This window comes from Phalacrocorax aristotelis, chromosome 1 (genome assembly GCF_949628215.1).
Source record: "Phalacrocorax aristotelis chromosome 1, bGulAri2.1, whole genome shotgun sequence".
NCBI lineage: Eukaryota > Metazoa > Chordata > Aves > Suliformes > Phalacrocoracidae > Phalacrocorax > Phalacrocorax aristotelis.
This window is the reverse complement of record NC_134276.1, coordinates 174023982-174039721: the sequence shown is the minus strand read 5'-3', so window position 1 is coordinate 174039721 and position 15740 is coordinate 174023982. Positions and strand designations below refer to the sequence as shown.

The 15740-nt window shown below is 36.1% G+C and overlaps 1 protein-coding gene across 6 annotated transcripts in view; it reads right to left on the bottom strand.

Moving 5' to 3' along the window:
* PPFIA2 (PPFI scaffold protein A2) overlaps positions 1–15740 on the bottom strand; it is a 344808-nt gene that overhangs the window by 117884 nt on the left and 211184 nt on the right. For all 6 annotated transcript variants that reach the window (XM_075080712.1, XM_075080714.1, XM_075080713.1 and 3 more), the window contains one exon: positions 6815–6979. In XM_075080712.1, coding sequence (XP_074936813.1) covers positions 6815–6979 — 165 coding nt within the window. The remainder of the gene's footprint in view (positions 1–6814; positions 6980–15740) is intronic.

The window sequence follows — 15740 nt, the reverse complement described above, 5'->3', positions numbered from 1 at the left end:
TTATTTGTTCTCCGAATATAAGGTTTGCTAAAGGAACTGAAAGCAGCTCTGCCTTGGTGCAGATGACTTCTTTTTTCCTTTCATCTGACTGGTGAACAACTAATTCAGATTCACATTTGCCATGGTGACATTGGAAATGTTGCGACTAATTCTTCATGCTTAACCACATGCATGGCAGCCATTAAAGTTGAAGGAAATCTTTGACTCTATCAGTGAAAAAGAGGAAAAGTGCTACATCATCACCCTGATCTGAAGGAGAAATCTGCTCTGGTTTATAGCCCAGAAACTGTGACTTTATTCCTCATTTAAATTTCTTTCTCAGTCTCCAACTGATTTCAAAATAAACTTGAAGCAGAGCAAGAACATCAAAGTCAAAAGTCTGGAAGTCAAAGACAGTAATTGAGTAAATATAGCTCATAGAAGTAAGCATTACCTTAGTGAGACTGTGTTTATCACTTCAGAAATAATATACTACTTAAATTTCATATGGTCCTTCAATATATTTCTATTTTCTTGGGCACTAGATAAAGCTTTACTAAATATCGTTTCACAAAGTAAGACTAATCAGATGTCACCTGATCTATCAGAACATGCTATGATATGCATTTTTAAATGACAGATTCCTATTACAGTGCCACAGACACAGCAGAAGAGAGTTGCCTTTTCTATGTTAGAGGGTGTATCCAACATGTGCCCGGGTGACTGGGTGTTCCGGCTTTTAAATGTAACCACATTATCTTGGAATGTAATATAGTCAATGTCATGTTAGCACTGCTGTCGGTGCAAAATATCACCCATCCTTCTCTGTCTCCTAGCAACTGCTTCCCACTTTTTTTCCTTGCTGTCAAATTCTTTCTTCTTTCTCTCCAGAGCTGCAGCCCACAAAGAGCTTTTAAAAACACTTGCACATGCTAGAATTGAATCACTTTTTTTTTCATGAACGGTCTATTGAATAAAAGCTCTCCTAGCTACGTGCTAATGAATAAAAAGACAGTGATAATGTTGACGTGAATAGGTTGTTTTTATTTGCAAGAATATTAGGTGTACTTTTCTGCTGTGAATTAATCTTAAGAGAAACAGTGTTTTTTGAATCTTAGCTAGGACAATAACACCTGGTAGTTGCTTTTATCTGTGAAGATCAACTGGACACTTTCCTTAAAAAATTGACAAAAAAATTGGCTTTGGAGAAGTTGCTTCGAACAGTTTCTTCTTTCCAAATGCATATTTTAAATGTTGAACCCAAAGTTTAAAGCAAAATAGGATAAACATCTGCAGGAAAATAAACGTGTTCAGACAGATATGAGGCGCCAATTATAGCTACAGAATGGCATAAATAAAATAACCCATTTTTCTAGTTTTTGTTCTTTCTGAATTGCAGATAAGGAGTATGTACTTCCTGACCTACTCTATACTCGATGCCTATTTTAACCATGAATTTAATCTGAGCTTCTCTTTTCTATTCAACTTTAATGATGTCTAGTAAATCTTGTCTTCATTTGCTGCATTATACACTATCCATTAATATTCATATATAATATCACGAAATATTTCATAGTGCTGTCTTACATTGTTTCTACAACTTTTCATTGCATGAAATAAAACAAAAAATACCAGCTACTTAGCATCAGTAAGAAAACTCTGAGATCTGAAGCATTAAGAAGGTCAGGGGTGATTAACTGATGAGAAGTTTCCACACAGACTATCTTCCCTATGAATACAGCTGCAAATTTCAAGTCACTTATGCAATAGCAAAGGCTATTAGGAACATTAAGTCAGTATTTCAAATTGGTCCCAGTTATAATTAGTCCTAACCTCTAGTGTTTAAAACCTTTTTGAACAATGCTCATTGTTTGTGGGACATAACCTAACTTACACTTAGAAAAAAAACAATCACTGAATTTAACTTTGAACATGAAAAAAAATCTAGAAATGGTAGCAGAACTGCCCATGTCCTGTGTTTTCATATTTCTAAAAATTTTAGTGTAATTAGATATTGCAAGATATTTGAAAATACGTATAGCTTCTGTCAAATTAAATTTCTAAGTAAGAATAAGTTAGTGTAGTATTAATTTCATTTGCTGTGATACAACTCACTTACCCAAGAAGGCACAATGATATTCCTTTGAGAAATATTAAATATTTATGAACTAAATTAACTCTTTCATTATCCCCATGCCCTAAAGTGAAAATTCTCACAGGTTACACTGCAACTATGCAAGAACAGACTGTGAGGACTGTTGTTTGTCACTGCTAGGATCTTATATGGAAAAATGGGGTAAGAATAACAGCATAGTCTTACTACCTTCTACTCCTAAGATGTACCTATTGGGTTCAGCCAAACAGGGCCGGCTCTCTGGCAAGCTTTTATGGCAAGAAGCTTGTGGCAAGCTTTCATTTTACAGAGAGTGAAGAGATACTGAAGGAGCTGTCAGGCACAGAAATAACTGTCAATGACAGTCATGCTTTCTCTTAATAATGCAGTCACGGGCTAGAACCCTCTATGGTGGTCTATCTTTTGAACAAAAGGTAAAGGCAAAGCTGAGACCTCATACAATATACAAAAAGCCAATAGGCATTTTGAAATAAGGTATCATGCCCGGTTCTCCTTATACATAAGCAGGCCTCCCTGGAAATATGAACCCTGAACTGATATGTTTTATTTTACATCTTCCAGTCGGTTTTTATTTTTCATTGGGTTTTGCTATAGTAATGAGGATGTTTTTGTAGTTCTTGTACTATGTACACAGCAATCCTTGCATGACCAGTCAAGTTTTGTGGCAGAGCTTGTTTCAACACCTTGAGATGTTTTAGTGTAGGAAGTGAAAATATGAAAGAAAATCTGCATTTAGGAAGAATGTAAAGACTTTCTTGGGATTTCTGTAAGTTTAAAAGATAAACATCGTTATGAAAAATATCGTGTTATGCTTTTCCAGTGGTGTAATGGCTAAATTATTGGTTTCAATATCAACATTTTTGTGAAGAAAATAATTAAAGCTTCCATTATTCATTTGCAAGTACATTTTCAATGCACTTCTGACAGTTTTCATTACTCTTTATCCATTGACCTAGTTCTTTTTCGCATGCATTTTCTAAAAGGGCAGTGTTTATTTCCTGTGACATCAGTATATCATGGTTTTTCTGCCTCAGTATTTACTGCAAAGTTCTGCCCTCAGACCTCCCTGAGCATAGCAGCAGGCTCTGTGGGAGTGAAGCATAACACACAACATAAGAGGACAAGATATACATAAGTCAAAGGGAGTAGATTGGCTGCATCCAAGGGTGCTGAGAGACTTGATTAACTCATCACAGTGAGGCCTTTTTCATTTTTGAAAGGTAATGGCAGTCAAGGAGATTCCTGATGAGTGGGAAGCTCACAAATGTTATGTCCACCATTATAAAAGGCAGGAATTGTCCTGGAAAGATCCAGGGAAGTAAAATCTGGCCAGTGTTGGGAAGGTTATGGAGCAAATCTTCCTGGAAGCCATTTCCAGGCACATAAAGAACAAGTTAGTGATTGGGAAGAGCCAGTATGACTTTGTCAAAGGCAAATGAAATCTGGCCAACATTATTGCCTTGCATGATGAAATGACTGGCTCTGTGCATGAGGGTAGAATGGTGAATGTGTTTTACTTTCTTTTTACCAAGGATTTCTGCAAGATCTGTTTACCCATAGAGAAAAGGGTGAGATATGAATTGGACAAGTGGATTATACAGTGCATAGAAAATTGGCTGGACTGCAAGGCTCAGAGTTTGTGATCAGTGACACAAAGTCCAACTGGCATCCTATTACTATGAATGGAATAACCCCAGGCAACAGGACAGGCTTGGGGAAAAGAAAGCAGTTTTGCAGAAAAGACCTAGGGGTGAATAAGGCCAGACACACAGTTCAGTCAGCAGGCTGAGGGAAATTATTATCCCCCTCCAGACTTTTGAGACTGTACCTGGTTTTGGGCTCCCTGGTACAAGAAAGATACTGACAGACTTCAGTGAAGGCCCACAGAGTTGGTCATGGGCTGGAGCACATGGCATAAAAGAAGAGGCTGGGAGAGCTGGGTCTGGTCAAACTTAGAAGGGAAGGTTCATGAGAGACCTTATTGCTGTCTACAACTAGCTAACCAGAAGATGTGGAGAAAACAAAGCCAGCTGCTTCTTGGAGATGCAGAGTGACAGGACAAAAGGCAGCAGGTGCAAGACTCAACAACAGAAACACCAGCTAGGTATTATGGAAAAATATTACCATGAGGGTAGTGAAACACCAAAATAGATTTTCTCCCTGGAGATATTCAGAAGTTGATTAGATAGGACCCTAAGCAACCTAAAATATTTGGCCTTGCTTTGAGCAGAAGGTTGGGCCAGATGTTCTTTAGTAGGTCCAGCCTACATTATTCTACTAATCTCTGAATAGCTTAAATGAATTTTCATAGGTGGATTAATAGCTTATTTCTGAAAGGTCTGGAACAAATCTAACATACTAACATATAATTTTTCTGTCAAAGGAAGTGTGGAATAGATGACTCACATGCCATAAAGGTTTTTAAACACATTTGAATATATGAGATCTTTTTTACTTCCTTGATTTTTGAATAAAAATCCAAAAAATGCTGACAGTGTGTGGTATAATGTGATAGTATTATATTGTCAGGTATCTGGATGATATATAAGAAGTCTTTGATCCAATCCCTCTAAGGAGAGCTACTATGACATAAACACATAATTTTATACAGGATTTTTACCTGAAAATAATATGTGCTAGGTTTATAACAAATTATTTTAAAATCATTTACTAAACCATTTCCTTGATTGATCTTGGAATGTTTTAAAATAAAAATATGATTTATCATATCAAAATAAAAAAGGTTCAGCACTTAGATGAATAGCACATAGGGAAAAGTAATTTTGGCCAGTCACTTTAAAACTTGCAACATGTTTCCTGTTAATATGATTGCAGATGGCTGATTTTTCTACACTGATAATTATCTTTACCACCATTATATATATAAGATACCTGTGTCACTCCAAAATTTTTAAATTAACTGAATACTGATTTTAACCTATTACATTAAAAAAAATCAAGAATATAGGTCAAAATGTTATATTTAGCTTCAATCTAATCTGTAGAATAATTTTCAAAATGCAATTTCAAATAAAATGCATAGTACCTAAACACTAAAACATTCACAAAAGAAAATGTGTAAGAAGTACGTAACTGCTGAATAATCAGAATCTATTTAAAGTTTAGTTCTTATTATTTCTCATATTTATTCAACACAGTGTCAAAAAGTATAAAAGCAGGAGAGCTCCCTACTCTCCTTACAGTTCTATCAATGTTTAAAATGTTGGATAAAAGATCAAAGCTGAGACTATAAACCCTATCAACTCTCAGAAGATATTTTTAATACAGGATTTCGTAACTCTTAATGACATCCAAAAGCTTATTACAATTAACTGCTTACAGCGGCTAGATGTCATTATATTCCCTTTTCCAGATTTTATTTAAATACGCTTTCATGATATGTAACTGAATAGAACTTATAACCAAAGACATACACCTAAACACAAAATAAGTTTTGATTTGGCATAAGTTCCTTAAAGTCATTTAACTTTGAACCTGTTAGTTAACCCACTATGACTCATAACCCACAGCGTTTCACACCTTTATTACCAACAAAAAATAAATATTAGCATATAACTACGGCTACCTTTTTCAAAAAGATGATTCTTTTCCTAATAATTCCTTAAATATAGTGAACTTTCTGAGCATATTTATGAAAAAAAAAAAAAAGTTAAATTTGTTACTGTGAGACCATTGAACTGGTTCTACGCAACACAGCTCAACTGTGCAGTCAACAGTTTCAGATACTGTGCTGCACAACATCTCCCATTTACCCAACCATCTCAAAGAGAGAAGCAACTCAGCCGCAGCGACGAGCCTGAGCAAATCAGCCAAGTCAGTCCCCACAAAGACCTAGGCTCTTTGCTTGTGAGCAATGTTTCTCATGTGCTCCCTGCATGTGCAGTTTCGAGGCACTTACTAATTCAGATACATAATCTTCTGAGCATATTGTTTCTAGACATGAACTAGATTTCTGAATCAATGTAAGAAATGCTTGAGGTGATACCTCATAGTTGTTCAAACTGTGATTCACACAGGAGTCTTTCCAGCATAGGACACATGGGAAATCCACTGGAAAGACCCTCTTAATTAGCATGACTAGATGCAGTTATCATCAGTGTTTTTAATCTTGATTCTGCAAGCCCTTCATTACTTCTGATAACGAACTATCTACTAATTATTTTAGGTTACCCTACTTGTAGAGGGAACCCTGGGTTTATCTAGCAAATGCTTAAAAAACATCTGAAAATTAGGAGGTTTTCCTTCTAAGAATTTTTAAGAGGTAAGTTCTGTTATGTAGTTAGAAACTTCTGTTATGTCGTCAGAAACATCTCATCCTGCCTTTTTTACTCTGTGTGTTTTTAAAATTTCAGATACCTACATTTTGTCAGCAATTAGTTAAAAACATATTGTACAGATAAATTCCATGGCGTCATCTTTATTTAGTGCTAAATAGGAGAACCATGTCTGGTAGGGGTGAGATTTGCTTATTTTGAAAAGTCAGTACTCTTGTCTACAAAAGATAGCTAAAGTGACCCAAAGCACATTACAGCTATTGGTCATATATTCTTATGGATTTCTCTGGACACATGCAAATACTGTAAGTACAGGACATATTCCAAGAAGTAAATAAACAATACTGTCACTCTTTTGCATCATAAGTTAAAGAGTGTATTTAGTAAGCTTTTTTCCATACTGTACCTTTTCATCCAAAGCCTTGTGGTGCTCAAACAGAGATTTCAGAGCTTTAAGGACCTCAACTTCACTGGAAACTCCTGAGGGAGACTGTGCTTGCCGTTTCACCACTGTCATCCTCAGTGATCTTTCGTGTCTTGAGACAAGGCACTCCAAATGCTCCAGTAACAGCTGTTGGATTTGATAGAAAATGTTATTAATTTTTGTGCACTTAAATGCCATATAAATTCTAACTACAAAGTGCATGGTACCAAATGGCAATTTTCTTGGCAACCTCATTGTAGGAGAGACTGCTGGAATTATTGACAACATTTCATGATTCTGAATCAGATGGAATAAATAGAAAAATAGGAAATCTACTCATCATATCATTTGAAACTCGGCTATGAAAAGCAACAAATCATTCAGCATAGGGCCACTATTTAACTATATTAAGTACATATTTGCAATATTTATGTGATAGTAATTAATAAGCATTAACAACCAAATAACAACTAAAGCCAGTCTAAAGCACCATGCAAAAATACTAAAGAAGTTTATAAGCAATTCACCCTAACTGTACTATATTTTTATTACATCATTTTCAGTTTCACACTACTAAAATATGCAGTAGCCAGTAAAAGTGAACAGTGTATTTCATTAAATTTTTAAGACTATTCATTCTAAATGCAACAGCTAATGGTTTTTGTCACTAGCAAGTGCTTTAAAATGTTCTTTGTCTCTGCTGTATTGCAAACATTACGGAAGACAAAAAGGTCCATAAAGAGAAATTCCAAGCTATTGTAAATATCTATAAAATAACCTGTAAATAACCTATTGTAATAACAAATGACAATTATTTTTCATTATTACTCTGAGGTTAAATGAAAAATTTAAATGATACATTGATGTTGTGCAGAAAATTCCCCATTTATCTATGCTTTTATAGGGCTATCATTGCTGTTCTTGTTGTCTGAACATAAAAGAGAAGTGGTTAGCTGTAAGGTAAAAGCAGGGCAGCTAAATTCATGAATCACAATGATGATGTCAAATGTATTGTAATTACAATATACAATTATATCTAAGTCATTGAACTGGAAATTTGAAAGTTACATGGATAATTGTTTATTATTTCTCCTTTGATGTTGTTCTTAATATAGCTACTATTACTAAAGATATATATTTATCTGCAATCTATAGTTATTCTCAGTCACATAATGACCTTTATTGTTACATGATTTAATAGACATAGAAGAGCAAAACCAGGGTGTAATCACATTATAGTTGTAATACATTGCTATTGAGTGAGGAATGATTAGGATTTAATAGGAGGGGATTGTCCTGCTCTGCTCTGCGCCGGTGCAGCCTCACCTCGAGTGCTGGGTGCAGTTCTGGGCACCACAGTACGTTAAGGGTACAAAGCTACTAGAGAGTCTCCAGAGGAGGGCCACGAAGTTGGTGAAGGGTTTAGAGGAGAAACCATACGAGGAGCAGCTAAAGTCACTTGGTTTGTTCAGCCTGGAGAAGAGGAGACTGAGGGAAGACCTCATTGTGGTCTACAGCTTCTTCACAAGGGGAGGAGGGGGGCAGGCGCTGATCTCTTCTCTCTGGTGACCAATGACAGGACCCGAGGGAATGGCAGGAAGATGGGCCAGGGGAGGTTTAGGTTGGGTATTAGGGATAGGTTCTTCACCCAGAGGGTGGTGGTGACCTTCCAACTCAGGACATTGTATGGTTCTATGATTCTTGTATCTGGATTTGCACCTGGTTATTATGTTATAATAACTGTATTATTCACAAAAAATAATGAACATTATGCAAAGCACCTTAATACATTAAGAGTTGCAATGTCTCCACACAGCTCAAGAAAGGAGGGTATTTCTACTGTTTCTGAATTCAAGTGATGGCCTGTATTTATTAAAAGCAAATGAGCAAGAAATTAATGAACTCTGTCATCCTGTCCCTATAAGGCTGACAGCAGATACAGGTGGACTTTTAATTATTTGAGGCAGACCAAAATAACAGTCAAGTTTGAAGAGGCCTCTTCATCATAGAGGCATCAGGAACTTGGTACAGGCCTGTGGTAAGGTTGTAACTCAGGTGAGATCAGAATAGCTTCCAAATACAGAGTATTTCTGCTCATAGTACTTAAACACACAGTTAATTGCTATCATTAATTGAACTAAATTTCTGAATTTTGGTCTAATTTTACAAATCTTCATGATTTTTCTAGGTCACCCAGTTTATCTAGGAGAAAGCTGAAGGAAAGTAAGTCAGCAGTTGATTTCTAATGCTACAGCCTACTCTCTGCCCCATCTCTGCAAAGCGACTGTGCAGCTGCAACATTTCTCTTTTACTGCAGCTGGACTCCATCCTATTCTGTAGCCCTAGGATAACCAGACTCTGACTCTAATTTATGCTGTGGATTTATATTTCTCCACAGTCATTCCCACTTGCTGGCTGATCCTGTTAGTCTCGCTCATCCTGCTCTCTTGTCTGTCTTGTCTCCTTTTCTTTATACAGAAACTTTTCAATGCATCATAGCTACCCCTGGAACTGCCTAAATCCAGTCAAAATGCTATGAATTTCTGGAGAAATTGGGAAAAAAAAGAAAAATGCTGAACCACAGTTGAGCTTTTAGCATGGCCATTCGTTCCATAAGTCTGTAGGTGTCTGAAGCCCAGCTGACACCCACTAAAACAGTCCAGAGTAACAAAACCTTGGAACTGTTTTCTGGCCTAACGCTGAGCAATTTTATCATATCTGATGCCCTACTATCCTGAACAACTTATCTTCTAGGCAAATACTGTGATGATCAGAAAGGTGCAGGTTTTAGCTGGAAAGGGAAGGAAAGTGAGAAAATCTGGTTTAGGAGAGAAGAAAAATGATGGTGACACAGTATTCTTGACATGGAAAAACTTTTATGACAGAAGGAATTACGTAAAACCTATAGCACAGAGATAAATAAGGAACAGAGTAAAAAACCTAATATACATCAGCACCTCATTTTGAACTGGTGCAGACAGACAATCTTGAAAGTGAATTTGAAGTCAGCACGGGCAGAATAAAGACAAGAGTCTTACTAAGAGAAGGAAGAATGGAGATTGAAGAGAGTGATGAAGAGAGAAAAAAAGAGTTAAACAAGGTTTCCAAGTATAAGAAGAGAGCAGAGTGGTGGGAACTCAGAATTTCTAGTGGGATGATCATGGAGAAGTTTACGAAGTGGGATGAAGAGTGCAGCACCTTAGCCATTTGTAGAGCAGCAGATAACATATTCAACTTCAGGTTAAGTTACAGCCATGTTCGAAACGTACATAATATATAAAACTAAACCAATGAAAGTCATCCATTTAATACACACAAAAGCTAATTTTGCCTTTAGTTTAGAATTACCATTTTAGAGGTGACAAAAGTGTATTTTAATGTCTGCATGTATTTTATAGTCATTAAATAAATCAAGTGCAAAACATTGTGTTCTGTATTTTACTGTATAAAGAGAGATGAGCTGATGTCACAGCTAAGAGTCAAAATACTCATGGAGAATCACTGCACTACTTGTGAACACATCATGCTTTTTCTTACTGTTCTTATTCACTCAAGCTACTCAGCTAGCCATGGTTCATTTTTCTGGAAACTACCTCTGAACACTGGAATTCCCCTTACCGTGAGCCCTAAGAAAGCTCAAGAAGGTGTGCTGGCATAGATTTTCAGCTTATAGCAATTTCTTATTTTTGCTTTGTAACAAAAGTCAGCTCTTGCTGTGAGTGCTGCTTACAGCAAATCCAGCTGAGCAGAGAGTATTATTAACCAGGACTCCCAGTGCCACATTATTCCCAGCCATGCTGACAGGGAAGAATAACACAAGGGTTAGAACATTCGACTCTGACTGAGCACCTGATGGCAAATCCCTTTCCCCTGCTCTGCTGAAATGATACTGCTATTTTATCCATCTTTGACCCAACTACAAGTATATAAAAGAAGTGTAATAGATCTTCCCTACTTCGCTGGGAAGTGCAAACATAACTACACTGACAGAAATATCAATGAATGACAGAACATTGCTTCGATAATGGGGGAAGAAACATAAAAATTTAACATTGACATTGAAGATAACAATGTGTCCAAGCGATGTCTAACAAACGAAGGAAATCACTATGTCTTGTGAGAATGGGGGCATGTTAGGACTCTCCCCCCTATATAATTCAAGAATTACTATGCCAAATATTTGTGAGAACCCTCAAGATTTCATGTCTAAATAGCATTGTAACAATATTGGTAGTTCGTTTAAAACACGAAACAATTGTTAGAAACATCTTTAGGTGTTTCAGTATGTTGCAGTTAAACTCTGGCATTAATAACGATCATGTGCTGCTGAGCATTTTCTGCTCCCTTGCACCGTGTCAAGCTGCTACTGTTGTCGAGCTCTCAGAGGTGCAGGCAGCTTGCAAAGAAGATGAAGATCAAGAGCAGCAAGCGAGACACAATCACTCACGCATCATTGCTATATGCTTCTCCTACTGGAAAGCATAAGCTTGACAATTAATTATGAAATAATTTGACAAGTGAATTTTACTCTTATGCAGGGCAAATTTTAGGATGCTTAAGACGCCATGCTGATAATAGTATCTTAGCTAAATGGGATGAAGTTTTCTGAGCTCTAGACTCTTCATGAGTATAAAGAATGTTTAAAAATAATCATCTAAAGAACGAAAAATGCTTTAGTGCATATTTTGTGAGTAAATGAAGCATCTTTAAAATGTTAATTAGAACTAAATCAACAAGAATAGAGAAAATTTTTAGAATATACCCAGCTAAACCAGCTTCCCGTATTTCTCAAATCACTTCCAAAGCACTTGTGGAAGTGATTGATTTCTGTGAAATGGAAATGCATGGTTAAATTTAACGATATAAACTGTATTGCTGTAGGCTATCACCTACCTATATTATACTATACCGTCATTGCTACATGGACACTGATTTACATATGGAAAATGAAAAAAAGTTAAAACGTTCTTTTTTAGGGATGATGACTCAGTAAGTTGAAATTATTGTGACTCAGCAGAGTTTGTATTACTACAGGACCTGGATGTTAATCAATATAAAATATTTTATCTTAACTTTATTTTCAACAAACCTGTTTGTAAAAAGAAAGTTCATAGCAGGATAATAAATGGATAAATTAAAGAATCAGGAGAGGGCAATGGAGAGAAAAGTAGAGGCATAAATAGTAGAATACAGGGAAAAAATATAAAAGAGAAGGGATTTACAAAAATGAGACAGACTTAGCTTAAACGATTCCTTAAAGGAATAGGGCAACCCACTAAGAAGACAATTCTCTTTCGAGGCCCAGATTAAAATTTCTCACCAGCACAGGCAAAACTGAATTTCCTCAGTCTATATTTAGAATGCACATTGTTCAGTGAATCTCCATCTCTGGTGCAAGCAAAGTAGACAAGTAACTTAAGCAGACATGGGACTGAAGATTATCTCTAAACCCAGTCACAAAATCAGTTATTTTCTTCAGCATTGTTCCACAGCGGTGGAAACCAGTTTGCACCTGTGGTCAGCTGGGGTGACCTCAAATAGCTATACTGGTAAATTACTGGTGAAAATCTTTCTTTGGAAAAACAAAGTTGCAGCCTAACAACAGCACATGCCCCATGTCTGTCTTTCTGGACATCCAAGACAGAAAAGAAAATACTGGCAACCTAAAACCTTAATGGGAACACACATATGTGAAGCAAAAGTATGAAACAAAATGTAATAATCAGCATAAAGATGCAAAGTAATAGAAATGAAGAAGAGGGGTTTAATGAGAATAATGTATACAAATATAACTATTAGATTACACAGTGTCTGAAAATACAGGTATTGAATTACTGTATATGCATATTACTATCTATTGTCACCCTGTTTTCTGTGACAGAAATTTGTATTTTGAGAGAAGAAACACGAGTCAGAACTTATCAAACTGATGTAAGTAAAAGGACCTCTAAGAAAATGAGCTAAATAAAAGTGTTAAAACCGTACTTTAGAAGATATTCTTAGAGTTTTCCAACACAATAAAGGGGAAATTTAATCATAAAATATAGGGTTAAGTTCTAATCTATGTGTATTATGAGGCTGGAGTGCCTAACTGAAGATGTTTCATAAACCATTCACTAAGGAATTGAGACAATAACATATGAATAAAATTGAATCTAAGTTAGCCTTGTTCATTTTAATAAATGCTTCAGCTCCTGAAGTATTAAGTAAAAGGACAATGACACTGTCTTTGCTAGTGCTATTCCATTCATGAACATAGGTTTAATTTTTCTTGTTTCTAAAACTGCTTGAAGTAAAATATTTCAGACCAATTTAAGGACCATTTTATGCTGTATACAAAAAGCATATGTATGTGCCTGGTTTTTTTGTTGTAGTTAAAAAAACATAATCACAGATTAATCCGTATCAGTATTGTAACAGATCTTTTGTTTCAGCTGCCAAACCAAACCCCAGATTTCCTCATTAACATATTCTGATTTACTAAGTTAAACCTACAACCTTTATTCTACTTTTAAAGAATACAGACTGAGACAAAAATAACTTTCAATTTTAATTTAAACTTAGCCCAGACAAATTAGTGTTATTTAAAAATTTCCATTGAATAATATACTAGATCACATTGACCTGCGTTCCAGCTTCAGAAAAGATGCTGTCTTTCCACATGCTATAGGTGATCATTTTAACTAGAAAATATCCAGAGAAATAACTGTAACAGTAAACATTTCTGAATGTTTCCTAAGTCCCATGCAATAATTTTCCAGAGTGAACCTGTTTGTCTTCCTGGCAGCAGTGCCACACCTATCAATACATATACATATGCTCCTGTATTTTCTACTTTGCCTCGCATACTGACAGATTAAGTTGTCAGCTAAGTTCTTGACATGAAAATATTTCTACTGTAATATGTCAGAAAGAGTTAATTATCATAGGCAGTAAAAATACATATTCAAGAGCAAAAGGTCAGTAGGGAGCTTTGCTTAAGAATACTGCTAGAAGGACTGAGTAAGGAACTTGCTTAAATATTGGGGTAAGGCTTAAACCTTAATATTTTGGCTGAGACCTGGTTTATGGGTCCTGAAGAGTGTAAATCCAGCATGCTCTCTCTTGAACACATTTTACTGTCAGGGTCTGCCACTGCAGCGTGGCGTAGAGTGGCAAATCAGGAGGAGTGGTGTTTGGCTTTTTTTGTTAATGGAGACTGGCAAAAACTTTACGTGATTGTTGCCAAGAAAAGAATGCATGCACAGGTATGTGTCTAGAATAAAGAAAAAACTGCCAGTCAGATATAACTGAAAGTGTAGAAGGGTACTAGAAGGCAAGAGATGGTTGGGAGTGTGTACTCAGAACTAAGAGTTGCCATTTTTATTTCTTCTTGCTGATCTTCAGCTTGAAGCAATAGGTACTTCAAACAGTATCTTTATGCTGTTACCCCAGGGAAATAAAAGACTGGATCAAAAAATTTAGAAACAGCAATCTGAGAATATGGAATTGAGCCTCTGTGTTTAAAAGTGCTAGCTGGGGCAAAACTGGTTGTACTCAGTAGTTCCACCATGTGTGGCTCTGCATGAGAGTTTCCTGGGAGGGCATGTAAGCCTTGCTACCATAGCCAAGCTAGGGCTGGGTTAAGTGTGAACACTAGTGGGATGGAAGAAAGAAGCATTAGTTGGGCTAACTTCATATATTAGAAAAGACATTTAATTTCCATACTGCACAAGTGTATCAGTGGCCATCCAAATTTTATTAGTTAATTAGAATCTTTGCTTAAATACAGAAAAATTTCAGAGCAGTATTTTCTTGCAAAATATTAATGCTCTTTTACATTAATAACATCATAAATCTCAGTTTGTGGAAGTGCCTCTTTATAAGCAATGCTTTTTCAATTAATATTGCTAGAAATTTCATCACTAGCATCTCATCAAGACTGTATTCTGAAGACAACAGCTTTCTATCTAAAAGGCTGGTCTTTCACTGTAAAAGAAGTGTAGCGGAGCCTTCTCCTTTCCCATTAATACTTGGACTATATCTTCCACTCTTGTTCACCGTAACATTTCCCGCATTTTTTATATTTTTTCATAGCCTAAATCCTTTCATCTCCAATACCTAGCTTCATCCTCATTCTGAACACACACTGATAGTTGGCTAATTTTAACTGCAAGGACTTCTTGCAAGGACTATCATACTCTTCAACTCTCATTTGTTGATATTAGTTCTCCCGGAAAATCTTTTACTGATTTTAATTTTACATAACACAAGAGACATAAGATTGGGTGATCTTTAATTTTCTTGGTTTGCAAAGAAAGTGCCTATGACAGAGCTCAGTCTGACTTAGGCGATGACTTGGTGTTGACTCATCTTCCTTTTCCCTCACAGTTGTTTGGCAAGTGACTATCTCTGACTACTAGGCTGCCTTGTGATTTCTGCTAGTCTGCACTGCTTGTATCAGACCCACAATAAGTATTGGTACACTGCAGTTTTAATATACCAAAGTTGGTGTTCAGTGGGCATTCAATGTAGTGAAGTGGATAAAGCATTGTGCCGGGCAGTTTTGTGCATATACTTATGAAGAACTTAGGACAACTGAGAAGCTGACAATGCAAATTTAGTTTATATGGTATTTTTTTCTGTAAAAAAAGGCAAATGGATATATGTTCTGTGCAGGAATGGGTATTGAATAGGTAAATTTGAGTGTATATGTTAACTACATCTCTGTTCAAAAGTTTGTGCTGGAAATTAACGCAAAGTGTTCTTTATTCGATGTAAATTATTGTCTTAACTGACTTTCCTATTTTTACCTTAAATACTAAAATAGCTGATACATGTAGCGTTACTGATCATTTAAACAGCTGTAGAAAGCCTTCAGATTTGTTGTTGAGATGGTTTGATAAACCTAAAGAATGCGGTGCAATTT